This window comes from Molothrus ater, chromosome 18, assembly GCF_012460135.2.
Source record: "Molothrus ater isolate BHLD 08-10-18 breed brown headed cowbird chromosome 18, BPBGC_Mater_1.1, whole genome shotgun sequence".
Lineage (NCBI taxonomy): Eukaryota > Metazoa > Chordata > Aves > Passeriformes > Icteridae > Molothrus > Molothrus ater.
Window position 1 is genome coordinate 8698144 of NC_050495.2, and position 18555 is coordinate 8716698.

At 42.1% G+C, this 18555-nt stretch overlaps 1 protein-coding gene across 3 annotated transcripts in view; it reads left to right on the forward strand.

Moving 5' to 3' along the window:
* Nucleotides 1–12273, forward strand: part of CLTCL1 (clathrin heavy chain like 1) — a 34639-nt gene extending 22366 nt beyond the window's left edge. The window contains exons 18-34 of one of the 3 annotated variants that reach the window (XM_036392902.1): nt 481–603; nt 1034–1179; nt 1571–1754; nt 1936–2128; nt 2618–2775; nt 2871–3035; nt 3171–3278; nt 3589–3756; nt 3839–3988; nt 4825–4956; nt 5299–5409; nt 5958–6128; nt 6693–6914; nt 7623–7643; nt 9861–9936; nt 10341–10424; nt 10941–12273. In XM_036392902.1, the coding sequence (XP_036248795.1) occupies nt 481–603; nt 1034–1179; nt 1571–1754; nt 1936–2128; nt 2618–2775; nt 2871–3035; nt 3171–3278; nt 3589–3756; nt 3839–3988; nt 4825–4956; nt 5299–5409; nt 5958–6128; nt 6693–6914; nt 7623–7643; nt 9861–9936; nt 10341–10424; nt 10941–11056 (2328 nt within the window). In that variant the 3' untranslated portion in view covers nt 11057–12273. The remainder of the gene's footprint in view (nt 1–480; nt 604–1033; nt 1180–1570; nt 1755–1935; nt 2129–2617; nt 2776–2870; nt 3036–3170; nt 3279–3588; nt 3757–3838; nt 3989–4824; nt 4957–5298; nt 5410–5957; nt 6129–6692; nt 6915–7622; nt 7644–9860; nt 9937–10340; nt 10425–10940) is intronic. The other 2 variants (XM_036392899.1, XM_036392901.1) reach the window with 2 other exon arrangements.
* The last annotated feature ends 6282 nt before the right edge of the window (nt 12274–18555 follow it).

Consider the following 18555-nt stretch of genomic DNA (forward strand, 5'->3'; position numbering starts at 1 on the left):
CTGTACCCTTAACACCTTAACAAGAGAATCCAAGCCACTTGCTATTCTGAACACTTGTAAACATGTGTAAAGCTAATGACACCAAATACATAACCTACTTCTAGCTTTAAACAGCTGCACCATTCCTCAGTTCACTACTTAGCACTGCCCAGGCAAGTGGCTCCCCTTTCTAGATTTAAAACTTAAGTTCTTCAGGCTTCTGCAGGTCTTCACTTCAACCAGAAGCAAATAGTTACTGTGAAGCCACAGTCAGAGTGTTTGTGTTGGGCAAAACCAAGAGAAGCTATAGAAATTCTGCTGGAGATCTTCTCCATGAGCCTTCCAGATCAGAGGTTGGGTAAGAACTTGTCTGTGGCATTTAGCATTGGTCAGAAATTAGTTCTAGTCAGTCTTCTAGAGTGTCTGGTTCATAGCTAGCTAAACCTGTCTTGTGGTACTGGCCCTTAACAGTAATGCCAATAATTGTAACTTCTCCTTCAGGTGTGCAATGAGAACTCCCTGTTTAAGAGCGAGGCTCGCTACCTGGTGCGCAGGAAGGACCCTGAGCTCTGGGCAAATGTACTGGAAGAAAACAACCCATTCAGGCGGCAGCTTATTGACCAGGTACAGCAAAAAGGCTCAACTTCCAGTCTGTGAAGACCTCAGGATGTCTCAGAAACATTATGGAGCATTTAAGTAGCATTCTTCCCCCACAAGACCCCTTAAAGCCTCATCTCACCATACAGAAGTTTGTAAAAGTTGGAGTAACAGGTATTAATTCTGACCTTCATGGTCAGAAGATGTAGCTACCAGTAAGATACTTTTTCTATCCTGGAGAATGACCTTCCTCTAGGAAATTTGTTTCCCATATAGATGTAAGATGTGATTTTACTTCTGTATAAAATACAGCTAATAGCTGTTTCTTGCTGTTTTTATCAAAATGCTCTCAAAATTCTGAAGCTTTAATTTGTACTTCACTGGACAAATAACTTGACAAATGGACAAATATTTAATTTGGGGAAAACACTTAATAGTTTCCTGCCTTTGAATCTAGGTTGTCCAAACAGCTTTATCAGAGACACAGGATCCAGAGGAAGTTTCTGTAACTGTGAAAGCTTTCATGACTGCTGATCTGCCAAATGAACTGATTGAGTTATTGGAAAAAATTGTCTTGGATAATTCTGTATTCAGTGAACACAGGTAAGAGGAGAGCTTTGTCCTCAAGTTTAGCCCATTCAGAACCTTTGTTTAGGTTGTGAATGATCCAGGTTATCATGGGCCTCTTGGTTGCAAGACCTAAACACTCTTCAGTGTTTATAATAAGGTGAAAAGCTAGAATTTGGAGTCCTTTGTACTTGAAGAACAGATCTAGTTCACACTGTGTAATTTGCAGTGATGTGTTGAGGCCAGAGAACACTAATACTGGTAAGCCAGTTCTTTTTGAAGCTAAATGTCAGTGGTTCTCAATCTGGTGGTGAAATGTTATTTCTAGTGACAGTAAGTGGGTTTATTTTTTCACGTGTACAATCCATGTCACTTAAGCAGGTGTTGCTGTGCACTGCTTATAGCCTATGCCTTCTGTTAACCAAAGGAATCTGCAGAATCTGCTGATCCTGACTGCCATTAAGGCCGACCGCACCCGAGTGATGGAATACATCAATCGGCTGGATAACTATGATGCCCCAGATATTGCCAACATTGCCATCAGTAATGAGCTATATGAGGAAGCCTTTGCTATATTCAGAAAATTTGATGTCAATACTTCAGCAATTCAGGTGAGGTGTGGTTCCTGCATGGTGGTGTAGAATGCTTCCCTGGACAGAAATGGCTGTTCTATGAGCAGTTAACTTCATACTGCTTACACAGAGCAGTGTATACGCTTGAAGAAAGATTTGTGTTAGAAGGGACAGTGTTACAAAACTTAGATTTTTAACTTGGAACTTCAATTTCAAACAGGTGCTGATTGAGCACATTGGCAACTTAGACCGTGCTTATGAATTTGCAGAGAGATGTAATGAACCAGCAGTGTGGAGCCAACTGGCCAGAGCACAGCTCCAGAAGGACTTGGTGAAGGAAGCCATTGACTCCTATATAAAGGCAGATGATCCATCTGCCTACATGGAAGTCGTTCAGGCAGCTAATAGGAATGGTAAGGCAAAGCATCTTCAACTTCAGATTGCTTGGATGTGAGCTAGGTTATTGCATTTACATTAGGAACTATTGAGACTTAGGAATTCTGTTTCAGAGAAAATGGGAACAGTCAGTACATGGAATGGATGAGTCAATGTTAAGTGAGATTCCTGTCACCAAGATTGTCTGTCTTGCTACACCAAACATAGACCTCTCCATGGAGATCATTTGGACTGTTATCTAAAGTATCACTAAGTATAATGTATTTATTTAGCTGTATGTGGCAGAATTGCTTGCCAGTTGGATTGCAGAATGGTAGCAAGAAGTCCAGTCTTACCTGGAGGTGACTTGGTGTTGACAGGGAATTCCATAAGTCAAGTGCTAATGGCTTATTATCATGGTAGAGGAGAGGTTTGAGCCTCCTTGTGAAAACTGTCCCTAAGGTGGGCAAGGTAAACAATACAGAATGACTAAACATAGGATCTTGCATATCTCTGCTCTCTTCCAGATAATTGGGAGGACCTAGTCAAGTTCTTACAGATGGCCAGGAAGAAGGCTAGAGAGTCTTACGTAGAGACAGAACTTATTTTTGCTTTGGCAAAAACTAATCGTCTGTCAGAACTGGAGGAGTTTATTAGTGGCCCTAATAATGCCCATATACAACAGGTATGTCTTTGTCCAAAGTTTCCAAGTGTGACTTTCTGCTTAGCTGACCCCTCATTCTTACTGCTACTTTTGTTTACCTTGGACTCCTCATTCAGGTCGGTGATCGCTGTTACGAAGAGGGGATGTACGAAGCAGCAAAACTTCTCTATAACAACGTATCCAACTTTGCTCGCCTGGCATCTACCTTGGTGCACCTTGGGGAGTATCAGGCAGCAGTGGACAGTGGCCGCAAAGCCAATAGCACAAGGACTTGGAAGGAGGTAACTTAAACTTGTGGGTTTTAATAGATTTTAATTCTAGAACAAGTATTATGGAAATACTTATTTGGAGCTCTTAGTAGACCTCAAATTTGGTAAAGCTTTGTCCTGTTAACTATTTGCTGACTGTCATGACAGGTCTGCTTTGCCTGTGTGGATGGAAAAGAATTCCGCTTGGCACAGATCTGTGGCTTACACATAGTCATCCATGCTGATGAACTTGAGGAGCTGATCAGTTACTATCAGGTAACTGTTAATATTCTAGAAGACTTGTACAGCATACTTGTATCTGCTAATAAAGTGGTCACAGAAAAAAAAGATACCCTGGGAGCTAATAGTTAAATTCATTTTTCTTCTCTCTTATTTCTTAGTGGTGATGTGCATTTTTTCTGTAGTAAATGGAGAGATAATAGTTTCCATTGTGCCTTCTTTTATAATTCTCTCACCTCATTGGAATCAAAAATCCAACCAGTTCAATGGAAAGTCAAAGCATGTTGTATTTAAGTAAATATGCATTTTAGCAAGCTTTATTAATCCTTATTTTCATAACATCCAGGATCGTGGCTACTTTGAAGACCTCATTGCCCTTTTGGAAGCTGCTCTGGGCCTAGAGCGTGCTCACATGGGGATGTTTACTGAACTTGCCATCTTATACTCCAAATTCAAACCTCAGAAAATGAGGGAACATCTGGAACTTTTCTGGTCTAGAGTTAATATTCCAAAGGTATGCAGTAAGGTAGCTGCAAGTGAAGGTGGGAAGCTGCCAGTGAATCAGACCTGGTGCATTTTTTTGTTTTTCTTGTTAGGTGCTCAGAGCTGCAGAACAGGCTCATCTCTGGGCAGAACTTGTATTCCTGTATGACAAGTATGAGGAGTATGACAATGCAATAATTACTATGATGAATCATCCCACTGATGCCTGGAAAGAAGGCCAGTTTAAAGACATAATTGCCAAGGTAAGTAACTTGGTAACTGAAGCAAAGTGCTGAAAGCTTCTTTCAGGACAAGAGACAAAAATGCACAACAGAATTGCTGTTTAGAAAACAGTTTGGTTAAGTTACTACTCGGTTTCTCTGCTGTACTTAAAACAACTTCCAATTAGTTTAACACAAAGAATTAATCTGATCTTAGACTATTTCTTTTTTGCTGTGCAGCACATTCTGTTGAGTGGCAGCAGCTAGCACAGAATGTTTTTAGAGGCTGCACAGGATCATAGGTCACAAGCAAGAGGCCTAACCTCCTTAATACCTTTGAGCTGACTGCTGTTTTAGTCTGAGGCTGTAGCTGTTCTTGAAAAATTTCTGCATATGTTTCCAGCTGTTTTGGTGTGAGAAGTGCAGTGGGCAGTCCCATGAGTACAGCAGAGAATAGTGATTTGAGAAGTAGTTTAAACAAGATTTAAGACTGAGTACACTCTTACTGCTCTTGGGGGTTTCAAGGAAGCAATTTAAAGACTTTTTAAGGCTACAGTCTTCAGTGACTTCAGAAGTTGACAAATGGTCATATTAACTGTAATGGCTGCCTGTGCCAGGACCTCTTCAGTGGATGGATTAGAATTGGTTCATAATGCCCCTGGTAGCCTGTGGTTTCACTGTCTGGAAGCAGATGGTACAGGAAGCAATCATAAGATTGAACAAGAATTCTGCATCGGTGTAAAACTTCTGACCTCTGGAAGGAAACTTAAGCTGTTGTTTAGTAGGAGTCAAATAAACTTTGTGCTGAGTTAGTGGTCTGAACTAAGCACCTTGGGCTAACTTCTGTTTAAAGTACTAACTAGTATCTGATCATGCAGGTGGCCAATGTGGAGCTGTACTACAAAGCTTTGCAGTTCTACTTAGACTACAAACCTCTGCTGATCAATGATCTCCTGCTTGTATTGTCTCCACGACTGGATCACACCAGGACAGTCAATTTTTTCTCAAAGGTGAGTTTGGGAGAGTGTAGGTCAACAAAAAGTCCTCTTGCTCAAGTTAAGATACTCCAGGCTCTGGCTGGAAAACAGAGTTGACATCTGTTGAGTAGCTTTGCCACCGATATAAAGGACCAAGAAGCAGCCCAGTCCTGGCTTGATAGGGGAAATGCAGAAGAGTTGCATAACTGGCCTTGAAAACTGTTTTATTTTACTCCTGGTAATACAGGATGCCTTGTCTGAAGGGTTTTAACAATAAGCACAAATTCTTGTAATAAAAAATGGGAACTTGTTTCAGGAGAATGCAGTGTCAGGATTGCTGTACTTAATCTTGTATTGGAAACATCTTCTTTCCAGGTTAATCAGCTATTTCTAGTAAAGCCTTACCTGCGTTCAGTCCAGAACCACAACAACAAAGGAGTTAACGAAGCTCTAAACAACCTTTTAACAGAAGAGGAAGATTTCCAGGTGAGCCCCAAAAAAACAGATTGCTAAGCCTGAGGGATGGTTCTCTGGCAAAAAAAGCTGCTGACACAGTAATGTCCTTGAGTAGAAGATAACACTTCTCCAGTGCAACAGAGAGAGGGTGTGCAGTCAGGTCCTTAGCAGGCAGGAGTCTTGAGATGTCAATGATTTGCAAAAAAGCAGGTGCCACAGATGTTTTTCTCAGAGCAGACCTCTGAAAGGTCAGTATCAGGTATGTACTCAGTGGGACAGCATTTCAGTAAATAAACTTGCTTCTGGCCCCATTGGCTGCTATTCGAAGACAAGCTTTGTCTTTTTATGGTAACTTGCTCTTCTAGTTTGGAGTGGGTATGACCAAGTTAGCATCTTGCTTTGTTAGAAAGTATCCTTTGGAAAGGTGCATGAAACGCTCGGGTAAATCAGTAGTAGCCACAGTATCAACATCCAGCTGGCAAAACTGAAGCACTTGTACACTGGGAATAGATGCTTCTCTACTCTAGTTCTCACCTACTGCCATCTGGAAGCACGTGTAACAACTCTCTCTCAAACAGGGTTTGAGAGCTTCCATTGATGCCTATGACAACTTTGATAACATAACATTGGCTCAGCGTCTGGAAAAGCATGAACTAATTGAATTTAGGCGTATTGCAGCGTACTTGTACAAGGGTAACAACCGCTGGAAACAGAGCGTGGAGCTGTGCAAGAAAGACCGTCTGTATAAGGTGAGTTAATGACACTGCAGAAATCTCCTGGATACTGAATGTTTTTGTTAGTTTCAAATCTAGAGTTTTAATTTGTAATCCTTCACTAGAATGAAAGACTCTTAAAGCAGAAGTGGTTGCAGTTTCAAATGCATGTCTTAAATCTAATTTCATCATGTTGTCCTGTATCTGGGGATGTGTCTCTATCAATCATTGGCATCTGTACAGTATGTACCTGTGTCAGTATGGAGCATTCTCCAATAGGCCTCAAGTCACAGGCTCTTGTGAGGGTGCAGATGAAATGCAATTATAGTGGTATGCTCTTCAAACCTGTAGTGAGTTCTCACAGGCCAATTTGTGCATAGTCTCTAGGAATCTTGTTGGATGATGTTAATAAAGTATTTGGCTTACCTCAGAGTTGTTGTGTGTGGTATCTTGCCTCCTACAGAACATGCCTGGTGTTGTTAAAGACTAACTTCATGGTATGCCAAGTACTCAGCTTATCTGGCTCGCAATAATGTGGATTTAAGATGTAGGGCAAGATGTTGACAGGCAAGGGTCAAGCTTAACTGTTCTTTTCTTTAGGATGCTATGCAGTATGCTGCAGAGTCCAAAGATGCAGAGCTGGCTGAGAAGCTGCTCCAGTGGTTCTTGGAAGAAGGCAAGCAGGAGTGCTTTGCAGCCTGCCTTTTCACATGCTATGACTTGCTGCACCCAGATGTAGTCCTTGAGTTGGCATGGAGACATAACATCATGGACTTTGCAATGCCTTATTTCATCCAAGTGATGAGAGAGTACCTTACCAAAGTGAGTATTGCATAGGCTAAAAAGCTAAGACTTTAGTCTGCTGTATGATTAGCATTATGTAAACCAGAGCTCTTTGCATATATTTGGAATATTACCATTCCTCATAGAGGAAGTCTTCTTGAAGTTCTGTAGGTTTCATCACTCCAGGCTAGCTAGCAAAGTTAATGAATAGATGCCTGGGCACTTGAAGAGGTCTAGTTAAACTTCTGCTTTTACCGGTAGACATAAGCAAATGTGCTTCTCACAGCAGCTCCATAGCTGATGAACTGAAAACTTGGTGAGGACAACACATATATCACTTTTATCTTTGTGTAACTATGAAAGTAAAGTCCCCTTATTTCCTAGAGTAAAAAGAGCATAGGGCTTTTGAGTGCACATTTTTCCTATATCAGCCATAGGAGTAGACTGCTGAAGGTGTTTGGTTTTTTAAATGGAAAACAGAACTTTAGATTCATAGTCTGGTTGCACAATACTGATATTAAGAGCTGGTCCTCAACTGAGGGAAAAGAGATTCTGATCATGTGTGGTCCTGACATGCTTGTCTCAAACAGCTCTAAGATACTAAGCTAAGATTCTGCCTTGGAAGGCTGTAGGATTGCATAGGGCATCACAGTAAAGAACTTCATTAAAATGAGGAATGTAAAAGTGACTGCTTCAGGTTGCTGCTAATAAGTCATGTTAAGTATTCCCCTCTGAATTTTCTTGCAGGTTGATGGACTATTCTATAAGGTGACACTCTGATTTCAAACTCTTTGTGTTTATTTGTGTCCCTCAATATCCTAGGTTTCTTTTACAGGAATCTAGCTGTAGCTTCTGCCAGAAGAGCAGTGTAATTTAGCTCTAACTCATTTCCTGTTCACTTTCTAATGCTAAAAGGATAACTATTCACAAGCAACTTGAAAATCCAACCAGACTCTTCTCCTCTTCATGGGACACAAAAACAAGTGCTTGAGGAGGGCTTTACTTTGGGCTCCTTTTCACTGTATTACATGTTTTGTGGCAGGGAGGATGCTGTTCATAACCAAATAAAAGCAATTGCCATGTAACAGGATGTGTTCCAAGGGCAAATTGCTTTTTACACTGTAAATTACCAAAGTGTGCAATAATTCAGGCATGATGGTGAGTTTGTATAGTGCCATGAAGCTTCTGTAAACTTCTTGCCTGTTGGTATGATGAAAGTACTTGCACAGATCTTAAACATCTCCTACTCATATTTCACTCAGGAGAAACTTGCCACACAAGTTTACCTGAACTCTTCCATGTGAGGTTTAGGTCTAAAATCATTTATCTTAAATGGCTGGTTGGATTTACAAGTAATCATGTGTACTAAATATGGGATAACTTGCCAGAAGGAAAATCTGCATGGTGAAAGTGGTTTACAGTGAAACTAATTTAGTCTGTTGAATTAACTGCAAAACATGAAATTGGAGAATGGGCTTTTTAAATGTGGTATGTCTAAAATTGTCATGTAACTAACTTCAAAAGCACAAAGGAATAGATTAGTTTTGGTGGGGTGTGTACATCTTCCAGAGCTTATCTGTCTTTTCTGCATAAAAAAATGTTAAAGCACAGAGTAGCCTCTGTCCCAGGAGTCAGGCACATGGAGTATAATGACACTCACCTGGAAACCTTTTGAACCAGTTCTAGGCAGCAGAGCCAATGTGATCTGTCTTTCCTAGAGCTGCTCATCCCTTGTTGGGGATGGCTGCTCTCGGCATTCCTGCTGTTTGCCCAGCTGAGGGCAGGACTGTGCTGCTGGCCAGAGCCACTGTAGGACAGCTCCAGGGAAAGGCAAACCCAAGAGAGCTGAGGCTGGGGATAAGTAGAGCAGGACAGGTAGTTGGAAATGGGTACCTGTCAGTTGCTTTGATCCATGGTAATTTGGATAGCATTATATTTGGTGTTACTCTGGAGAGCTCTTAGGCTGACACCTATAAATGAACCAGTAAAGACCTGCTGCCACTCAGGTTGTCAGTTTGAGTGGCAAACTTCAAAACGTTGAGGAAACTGCTAAACACCATATCTGGATAACATCTCTAAAGTTTAACAGAGATCCCTCTTGAAGCAGTTCTCAGACCAGATGTGATCCTTGCAGTGGGAAAGGAGGAGAGGAACAGCTGAAATATAGCATTGAGCTAAATGTAGGTTTGCCCACAATGTTAGTACTGCCTGTACCAGGATGTGAAGTTGTGTGACTTTTATGCCTTGTAGACTTCAGTCTCAGTGGTTCTCTTCTGAAAGATACAGCTGGTTAAACCTGAGAAGGAAAGTACTGTTGCTCTTCAGATTGCCCTCCACACCCACAATCTAAAGTTGTGTTTAGGGCTCCTGCATTACTGTAGTGCTTCCACAAATTTGTTTAGCATGAACAGAGTTTTATGTGGCACAGCACTGAGATCTGTATAAAGCTGATACTACTAGGCCACTTTCCATGATGGTTCTAGAGTTTCCCCTAGAATAAGTCTCATGTGAATACCAGTATAGTTAAACCAGTACCTTGCAGACAGCTTAGACTGTAGTCCTAGATTAGATCAAACTTCATGGGCCTGGAATATTTGCAAATATCTGTGAGGTGTCACTGAAAGGGAGAAGAATTGTAGGTTAATAGGTAAATGTAGATTAGGCCCATTTGAGATGATGGACGCTCTGTTGGGTTTGAGTTCTCGATCATAGTTAGCAGTGACTAGAATAAGGCCCCAAAAATGCTTCCTTTGAAGGTAATGAGTTCCTCATCTGCATTTGAGAGCTGCTGCTTATTGCTACACCTAAAAGAATTGGGAAGTCAGTTTTACAGCAAAGCTTGCTGGGAATAGGCAGACTTCAGTAGTCTCCAACTTGGACTAAAAAGGAGCACTTGATAGCTGAAGTACCAGGCATGAAAAGCTTCACACAATGGTGCAATTCCTAGACAAGGCCTTCATAAATCTCCTGTTCACTTCAATGTAGGTGGATAAACTTGATGCTTCTGAAAGCCTAAGAAAAGAAGAGGAACAAGTAGCTGAACCCACTCCAATAGTATTTGGTAGGTTTTAATTGATTACCTGTTGTCACTCTGGTCTCTGTTTGTGGAGGCAGCTTACATGATTACATTGTATCCAAGAAAACTGGTTTCAACTAGATAGTAATTGAAATGATTGTCTCTGCTCAATGAATTGTGTAAATTGTTGAAGTGACATCTGACTCTTACAGTACTTCTACTCTTCAGATTAAAGTATTGCTCCTCTTACATGGCTCAGATCTCTACTTTAGGAATCGTGTTTCAGTATGGTAATAGGACAGGGGATACCAGGGTGTTGCCAACCCCAGGAATAACTTAGCATGAAAATTCCTCTTCTTATTCCTGTCTGAGGAATGTGTCTGCTTTCTGCTCTTCCAAGTAGAAAGGCAGACTGTCTTTTTAGCTCACGCATTTTAAGACATGTGCAGCCACCATGGCTGTCTTCAAGTGTGGTGCTATTTTAGAAGCCCTTCTGAAGAGGCATTCTGCTAACAAGCACCTAGAAGTGGCTGGTAAGGGAAGGATGTGACTGGTTCACTGTCTGATATAAATGTTAACCTGAATTTAACAGATGCATGAGGCATGTGTGGGCCTAGTGATGAAAACAAATCTGTCAAGGTGTGTTCAGACCCTTTGCAGCACCCTCCAGACTGTGAGACCTAACAGACCTAACTATTTGCTTGACTTGCTTTATTCTCTAGATCTGACCATGCATGGGTTAAATAGTACCAGTTTGGCTTTCAGTATGGTCTCTTCAAAACAAGCCATGTTTATTATGACCTCAAGATCAGTGGATATTCATCTTCCCTCTGCATCCTGCCTTGCTCTTTTGTAGCTTCCTGGTAGCAAGAGCAGATGGCATGGGTGCCTTCTCCATGGAATATGTTGGAATAGTGTGACTTGCTGGTGTGTGCTTGCACAGGGGCTGATTTTTAGCTAAAGCCTAGTAGTCCTATCACACTGTACAGCTAGCATTAGGGAAGGTTGGGATCTTTAACTAACTTTCTTTTTGTCTCATACTTTCCTAGGCCAGCAGTTGATGTTAACAGCAGGCCCCAGTGCAGTACCTCCCCAGGCAAACTTCCCATATGGATACACAGCACCAGGATTCACCCAGCCGCCTGTTTATGGTTTCAATATGTAACTAGCTCTCTGACAGACCTTCACTGTCTCTGTTCTCTTCCTTCCCATCCCTTTTTAACTTCTCCAAGAAGTGTACAAGGCACAGATGACCTTCTGTTGGCTGAACACACTTGCTGCCCAGCTCAGTGTGGAGACTTCAGCAGGATGCCTGTTACTGTTATTTATTGATTATTGTCCGGTTACATTTCAACCTCTGAAAGGCAGCTTTTGTTAATGACATTGTGAGACTCTTGTCTGAAGTTAAGGCACTATTTCACTAACTCATATAGCAATAACTACTTGAGGCCAGGAGGAAGAGAGCATAATTTTCTTTCTTTGGAAAAGCCCATTGAAGGCAGCTGGGAAATTGCCTGGCACCAAGTTGTTAAAGCTTTAGCTGAAGCTACTGATGTAGCAGGGTTGTTAACAATTCAATGAAACATCTCTTTAATAATGAATTGTTGAAAGCTTGTGTACATCTGACCACCCCATTTTATTTGCATTCTTATGTGCAAAAGAAAATGGGCTTTTCTAATACTTGTGCTCTGAATGTTTAGAGGAATATTGGGAAAGTTTCCTTTTCTGGACAATAATGCTGTTGGAGTTCAATACTGTTGGGGTTCAATACTGTTGGAGTCTGTTCTCTATTTTCTGGAGTAGATCTGAGACTTGAAGAAAATAAATCTTCTCATGCCAGAGAGCAAACACTTCCCAGATCCTTTTTGTTTAACAAGAAGAGAGCATGTTACTTATTGACGTTAAATGGTACTAAAAAAAACCTCAGCTGTGTGTGGCAAGAGAACATGGGAGTGTGCATGGGCTGCCAAAGCACTGGAGATGCAAGAGCACAGCGTCAGGGTTGGGGACGTACTGCTACCATCTTGAGGCAGTAGGGAGGGCCATAATCCTGACTTTTTATTTGCACCTTTAACTGATTCTGGCATTGGCTTCCTGCCACACCATGTTCTGACCCTGTCTGGTGGGCAGAGTCAGCACCACCTGAGTGACCAGGGTGCACTGACTCAGTTCTGCTATGCTGCAGTAGGATCAACAGCGTGTCCATCACCCACCTCTTCCTTTGAGAATGCCAACAGGGATATATTATTATTTTGTGCCACTTCAAATACATGTATCATTAACGTTTTATGTACTTAGATAACAATGTATAATTTATGGTTATGAATCTTGTGCTAATCTTGAATATTATAAAAGTTCAATTATAAATGTAAAACTGCAGTATTCACCGTGTGGTTCTAGTCTTACTGTCTTGGGTGTGGGGACTGGCTGGTAGTAATACACTGCCACTCATAGCATCAGGTTTCTTAAGCTGATAACTGAGGATGCCAGGCAGGAAAAGGGAGATTTGTGCCAAGGCACGGAACAGGGGAGGCCTAGTAAGGAACTTAAGGAGTTGTGGTCTCTTCACCAGACACATCAGCGCAGGCTGTCACATGGGGAGGGCGTGCTGCAGGAGGCAGTCACATGTTCTCATGCTTTGATTCATGGGCCTGGGAAAGCTTCAGTCCTGTGTGGAGGGAGATGCTGCAATGAGAGAGAGTCTTCTCTGCTGAGATACATCAGCATAGCAGTGGTTTTGGTAAGCTGCACCCTTTCATACTGAGTCCCACTTTGAACAGGGCAAAACACCTTTTAATGCAAACCAGTGGAGGTTGTCAGGGTTGTGGAATCAGTAGCAGCAGACTGTGCTTTGGCACAATTTTAATTGTGTGTGTTTAATTTTAATTGAGTGTATTGTCTCCTTGGTCACCACACCATGACAGCATTGGCAAGGGGATGCAGCCCTCCTTCATGATGGATGCCAGAATACCCCAAGTGTTGTGGTAATGTACTAACCTCAACTTTGTACTGATCAGCACTCACAGCTCAGCTTGAAATGCTGAGCAGGTAATTAGTTCAGGAAAATCTCCACTCTGTCCAGACTTACTCACTGCAGGAATTAGCCAGGTAGCTGCCATTTTCCAGGAAAATAGTACTTCTATTTTGTAACCAGTTCCTTGTCAGTTGAAATAAATTGGGGTAAGTCAGCTAGAACTAAGACCAGCTCTAAGATTAGTATCACTGTAGGACTTTCCAACATACTAACTTAAAAACGGGCTCTGACTTTATAGCAGCAAGTGCAAGCCAATGATGGAACACAGTGAAGTGCTAGATCAAATGCTGGAACAGCTCCTGACTGTAAGAGAATTGAGGTAGCCTGGGGATCCTTAATAGCCTCAGTCTAGAAATCTAATTACAGGAGTGACTGAGCTCTCAAGGAAAGCAAAGCTGCCAGCTCTGATCAACAGTCTTGCTTTAGTTACTCTCCTGGTATTTAAGCTCTTACTAAGTAAAATGGCTTTTATAAATTTTGTGATCTTGCATTCTGACATGCATTCAAAACAGACTCCCTGCCAATACAGTGCAGCTGTACCTAAAATGTGGAACAAACTCTTGTTTGTTACCAAGGTACTTCACTGCTTCTCTGAAAGTGAAGTCATTCACAGCAGGAAATAACTTCTCTTTTAGGGGTTAGGTGAAGGATTTACTTCATTTCATGAATTTGTGATGTCCAAGTTTTTGAAAACTTGGATAAGATTGTTTTGCTGAGAATCTGCTTTAAAGCTAAGCTTCTTGCTAATTCTCACCCCAGTGACACAAGGGCTGGTGCTGTCCTGTAGAATGATGTGGTCATGCAGAACCTGCTGCAGCCTGCAGCATCTGGAGACCAACTTCCAGACTTATGTCAGAGGATGAGTTGCCTGAGACTACATACAGGCTTTTACTGCCTCTTGTTTTCACTGTGAGAAACAGAGTATGGATCTCCTTCTGTGTAATGGCTCTTGCTATTTGTCAGACCTTAGGGGAATCTTCCCTGGTCTGTCAAACTCTGGGTGTGTATGTACAGATCTGGCATCAGAGAAGACAAGCAATTCACAAGGGGAATTCAGGAGGAATGCATTGCTGGGGTAAGTCCTGTTTCTTATTTCATGTAATGGTGTGGTATTTTACAAGACTTCATTTCCCTTCCTCCTTTTTAAGGACTCTATAATTAAATGATAGCATAGCAGAAGGAAATGATCTGGAGTATATTGGCTCCTTAAAAAAATAAAAATTCTAGGCAGATGAAATCTGTTGAAGTTTGTGCAAATAATAGGCATGATACAGTAAAGACAGTAGTAACTGTAGGGTCAAAAACCTAATTCTGATTTAAGAGTCTTTTAGCAGCTGCCGTGCTGAGAGTTGGCACTTCCAGCACAACATGGATCTTTAATTAGGCTGTGGGAAACAAGGAACAACTTTTTTTTTTTTCCCCCTAGCAAATTCAGCAGCAGTTACTCAAAAGCCCAAGAAATTTCCTTGATTTATTGAACTCTAAAACTGAAAAACAAACCTCAGATGCCTACTCAAATGAGTGTGAGTAACTTTAGTACTTTGGCAAAGCTGACTGTCAACTGCTTGTAATTAATGCTTATGCCTGGATGTGTGATATCCTAATTGGCAGGCTAGGACTTGGCCTCTGAGAAATTCTTAGTGTGACTGAATCAGCATGACAGTTTTTCAATCTGCTGAAAAAAAATGAGGCGAGAACTCTTGCAGATCTCGGTACAGGTAGCACTGTATGTACCAGGTTCTCATTACAAGCAGTTTATCAAGTGTATGCATTACCTTATGACAGTGTTATTTCTCATCTTTAAAGCTTCTTGCAGTCTTTCTGGGTCCCTTCTGTTCTGCTGTAAATGGTTTGCTTTTGCACTTGGTTCCAAGCTGACTGGTTTCCTTTTTTGCTTTACAGGGTACCCCAAGACTGCTTCAATCTCATTTGTTTCCAGATAAGGACATAAGGCTGGAAAATGCTTGACAACACCAAAGTGCTTTGTGACACTGGTGTGTAATTAGGCTGGGGTTTGCAACTGAATGAGGGTTTGCTATAGCAACCTGCAGGTGCACCAGTCCAGTTTAATGCATCTGGAGCCATTATTGTGCACCTTCAGCAGGTGTCCAGCCTCCAGCAAGTTGTCACTAGTCTAGCTTTCTCATTTTTCAATGTTGTGCATTTTCTGTGGGCACCTTTCCAAAGGTAATGACAGATCCTGACTCATGTTTTACTAATACATCACTGCAAAATTCTTAGCATAGATGTGTGTTTCAGTTTGTCTGGAGCCTTTGCAATCTTTCTAAAAGGCAACAACATCCATCTGTTTTCTTCCAAGCTAATATAAAGTTGACAGCTTTTAAGCTTAAGATGAATTTGAAATACAGGCAGTGAAGTCCTGTCTTCTATGTGTCAGAATTTAAAAGTCCTGAGTCAGGTTCTGAGCTTATTCAGTTACGCATTTCCTGTGTAGTTCAATGACTCATGATTTTTTTTTCTTGTCTGTTGTTTTTAATCAAGATTGTAAAATTTGTTTGTCTAAAAATCTCCATTTCTCCTTTCCCCCCAGTGGTTATGAAAGGAAGGAATTACGAAGTCTTCTGGTATGCTGTTTTCCACAGCACTAAGTTCTCCAACATTATGCAGAGCAAAAATTCCCCAAGCAGTGGTTATCCAGATGGGGAGCTAGGAGTGAGTTTGGGTGGGAAATGGTGCTTAATAAATCTTTGAATTGCTCTCCTTTTGTAAGGTACTTTTTTTTTCCACTTAGGGGGTGGGGAAATGGCCTTATCAACTGCTAATAGAGTTTGTCAACTGGAGTTGCTCTGCTGAGTAATACATCGTGCTGTGAGGGATTCACGCCATGGCAGGGTAGCAGAATGATAATCAGTACATGCTGTACATGGGCTTACTCTTGAGCTGAGTAAGGCCCACACAGAACATAACAAGGACTTCTGTGGTGCTTATGAGAGGCTCAGTCCTGGTAATCTCAGTGAATAATCTTGTGTAGCAACAGGAGCTCTTTCTGCATGTGTGCTCTGCTCAAGTGGGAATCGTGTTCGTTGTTTGGAATAGCATCATCTTGCTTATAATCACAGCAGCTCCTGCAGCACACACTTCAAAGCTGGGGAAATGTTGACTCAAATCGGCAGTATTTTCATTTCTTGAAGCCAGTTATATGCAGGATCTGTTTTGCATAAAGGAATTGTTTTGCCTCAACAGAGAACCTGAGAGAAAATGAGTCTTCTTATTTTATCATAAGACCACAAGTGATGGGGATTAATAATGCATGGAAAGGTTTGTAGTAGTTGATGAGTTGTAACAATTGTGATAATACATCTGTTAACTTAGTGAAATGAAGAGGTTCTTTGATCCCAGGATATATAATAGGAAGTTATGTGCCCCATACTGACCTCTCATGGTCTCTGAAACCATGGTGTGCTGTCTAGTACCAATTAAATAAAAGTAATAATAATAATTTTAGGGAGGGGCAAGGGAGGAATAAGTTGGAACTAAGTGTCAACATGTAAGTATGTGCTTCTGAGGATCCAGAAAACTGTCTGCAATTGCTGTTTGTGTTTGAAAAAATAAATTGTGCAAGTTGCTTTCATTTTCAGTAGCTCTTTTAAATTCTGATTATTAGGGCTTGGAGAGGTGCCATGAGGCACACAGGCTGCAGCAGCACCTAAGAATTTCACAAGTCTTTGTATGCCAGCAGAAACAAGCACCAGCCACCAGCAAGGGAAATGAGTTCAGATTGTCAGAGGGTTGTTTCCATGAAAATTCCTGAAGCGAGAGCAGTAACTTGGTGGGTTTGATGTTGCTTTTCTATGCTTTGACCATGCATTTCTTTGGAGATGCTCTTGACTATGTAAGCCTGGTTAAGTATTTACTTTCACACAACTAATGGGATTTAAAACATCCTCTTGCAGCCCCTGGTATTTCAGGGATTGTTTATTATGTTTCACTGTTTCTCCTTCAGGCTTTCTGCTGACAAGTGGTGTTAGCAGCTTCTTGGAGGTCAGGTCCTTGCAGGAGATGGCTTGCAATCTGCATGTGATTAAATATGAATAATCCTTTCCCTGTTCAGCAAGGTAAGCACTGCTGAGAATCCCATTGAGTCTGATGTGAATTAAGCATGTGGTGTGGTATTTTCTTGGACAGGATGAGGTTGTGCACTGGCCTTGGTGATTGGGGAATCTGTAAGAGCCAGTGTTTGTTGTGAAGGTAATCGTGGCCTCACAGCACAGGGCGTACGTGTCTGCAGGCAGATGTGAAAGCCACGATGATTTGATGGAAAGGTATGAGGAGTTGCAGAGGTTAATCAGAAATCCAAATGCATTTGTTTGTTTGCCGTGTTTGAAAGAATTTATCTTATCTTTACCATTCTAATAATGCTAACCTGAACATGAGTAGCTGCTCTGCAGTTGTGACCAGGACTAGGACTGTTCCTCCCGTTCATTTGGTAATTCCTCCCCCTCCTTTACTGCCCTGTGTTAAAGGAGGGGGGGCCTTAGACTTGGCATGAGACCACTCCATGCCTATTTTAACTCTGTTGTGAAACCACATACAGTTCTGATCTCACCTGGGGGTGAGTTTTGCAATGCAAGTATGTTTGCTTTTAAGCCTGGCAGAATAAAGATGCTTCAGTTTCCCAAAGGCTTCTTCTGCCGGCAGTTTAGCCATGAAGCCAGGGCTGTGTAGCAGCAGAGTGAGCTTTTGGATGGGGCTGCCAGCTGCCAGATTGCTGAGTTTTGTTAAGCAAAAACCATGTCACAAAGCACACAGAGAGCAAGTCTGGACAGAAGCACGTTTTATGCATAGCTGAAGGTGACTTCTTGCACAAAATGTTCACTCTTTTGAGTAATGTGGCTGCTCCAGGTGTAAAGGAGAGCATAGTTCCGGAGTACAGCTCCAGTGTTCCCTGCTTTCTGCGAAATCCTGGGTGGAAATGAAAACAGTGTTGGCTTCTTTCCCTGCATCCTGTAAATACAGCTTTTGGACATAAACTAGAGCAGGGCAGTCTTCCTCTGTCTGTAGATAAAGCAAAAAAATATCCTAGTGCAATTTGCACAGCCCAGTCATTAAGGAGCAATAGATAATACACCCAACCCCCCCCCCCCAAAAAAAAAAACCCAACACAAACAAACAAACAAAAAAACTCAAAACCACAAACCAAAAAAAAAAAGGCACCCAAAAGCACCAACCAACCCCGGCTAAGCCCGGAGTGTCATTGCATTCACAGCAGCCTTTTGAGAATGTTTTTGTTTCTCTTTTTCTCTTCCGCCTGCGCTGGGCGTTCACATGCGCTTCCTACCCCGGGAGTTCCTGGTCTCCTTTCCTCACTGAAACAGAAAGGATTCAAGCCAAGGGCCTGAGCTGAGCAAACCCTCCCCTTTCCCTCCCCTCGGACGGTCGCCACGGCGCAGGAGCGCACTGCTGTGTATCCTCGCTGACCGAGGGCTTTGGGCTGGTTCGGAGCTAGTCCTGGCCTAGGCGTGCCCGGAGGTGCTGATGCCGCTCAGGAGCGGGGGCACTGCTGCCCACGTCCCTCCGGCCGGGCCGGCATCTCTCCGTACCCACACGGAGGCTTTTCCCGTGGATTCCTGGGAGCGGGCTGAGCAGCCTCTTTGCCGCAGCACCGAGGG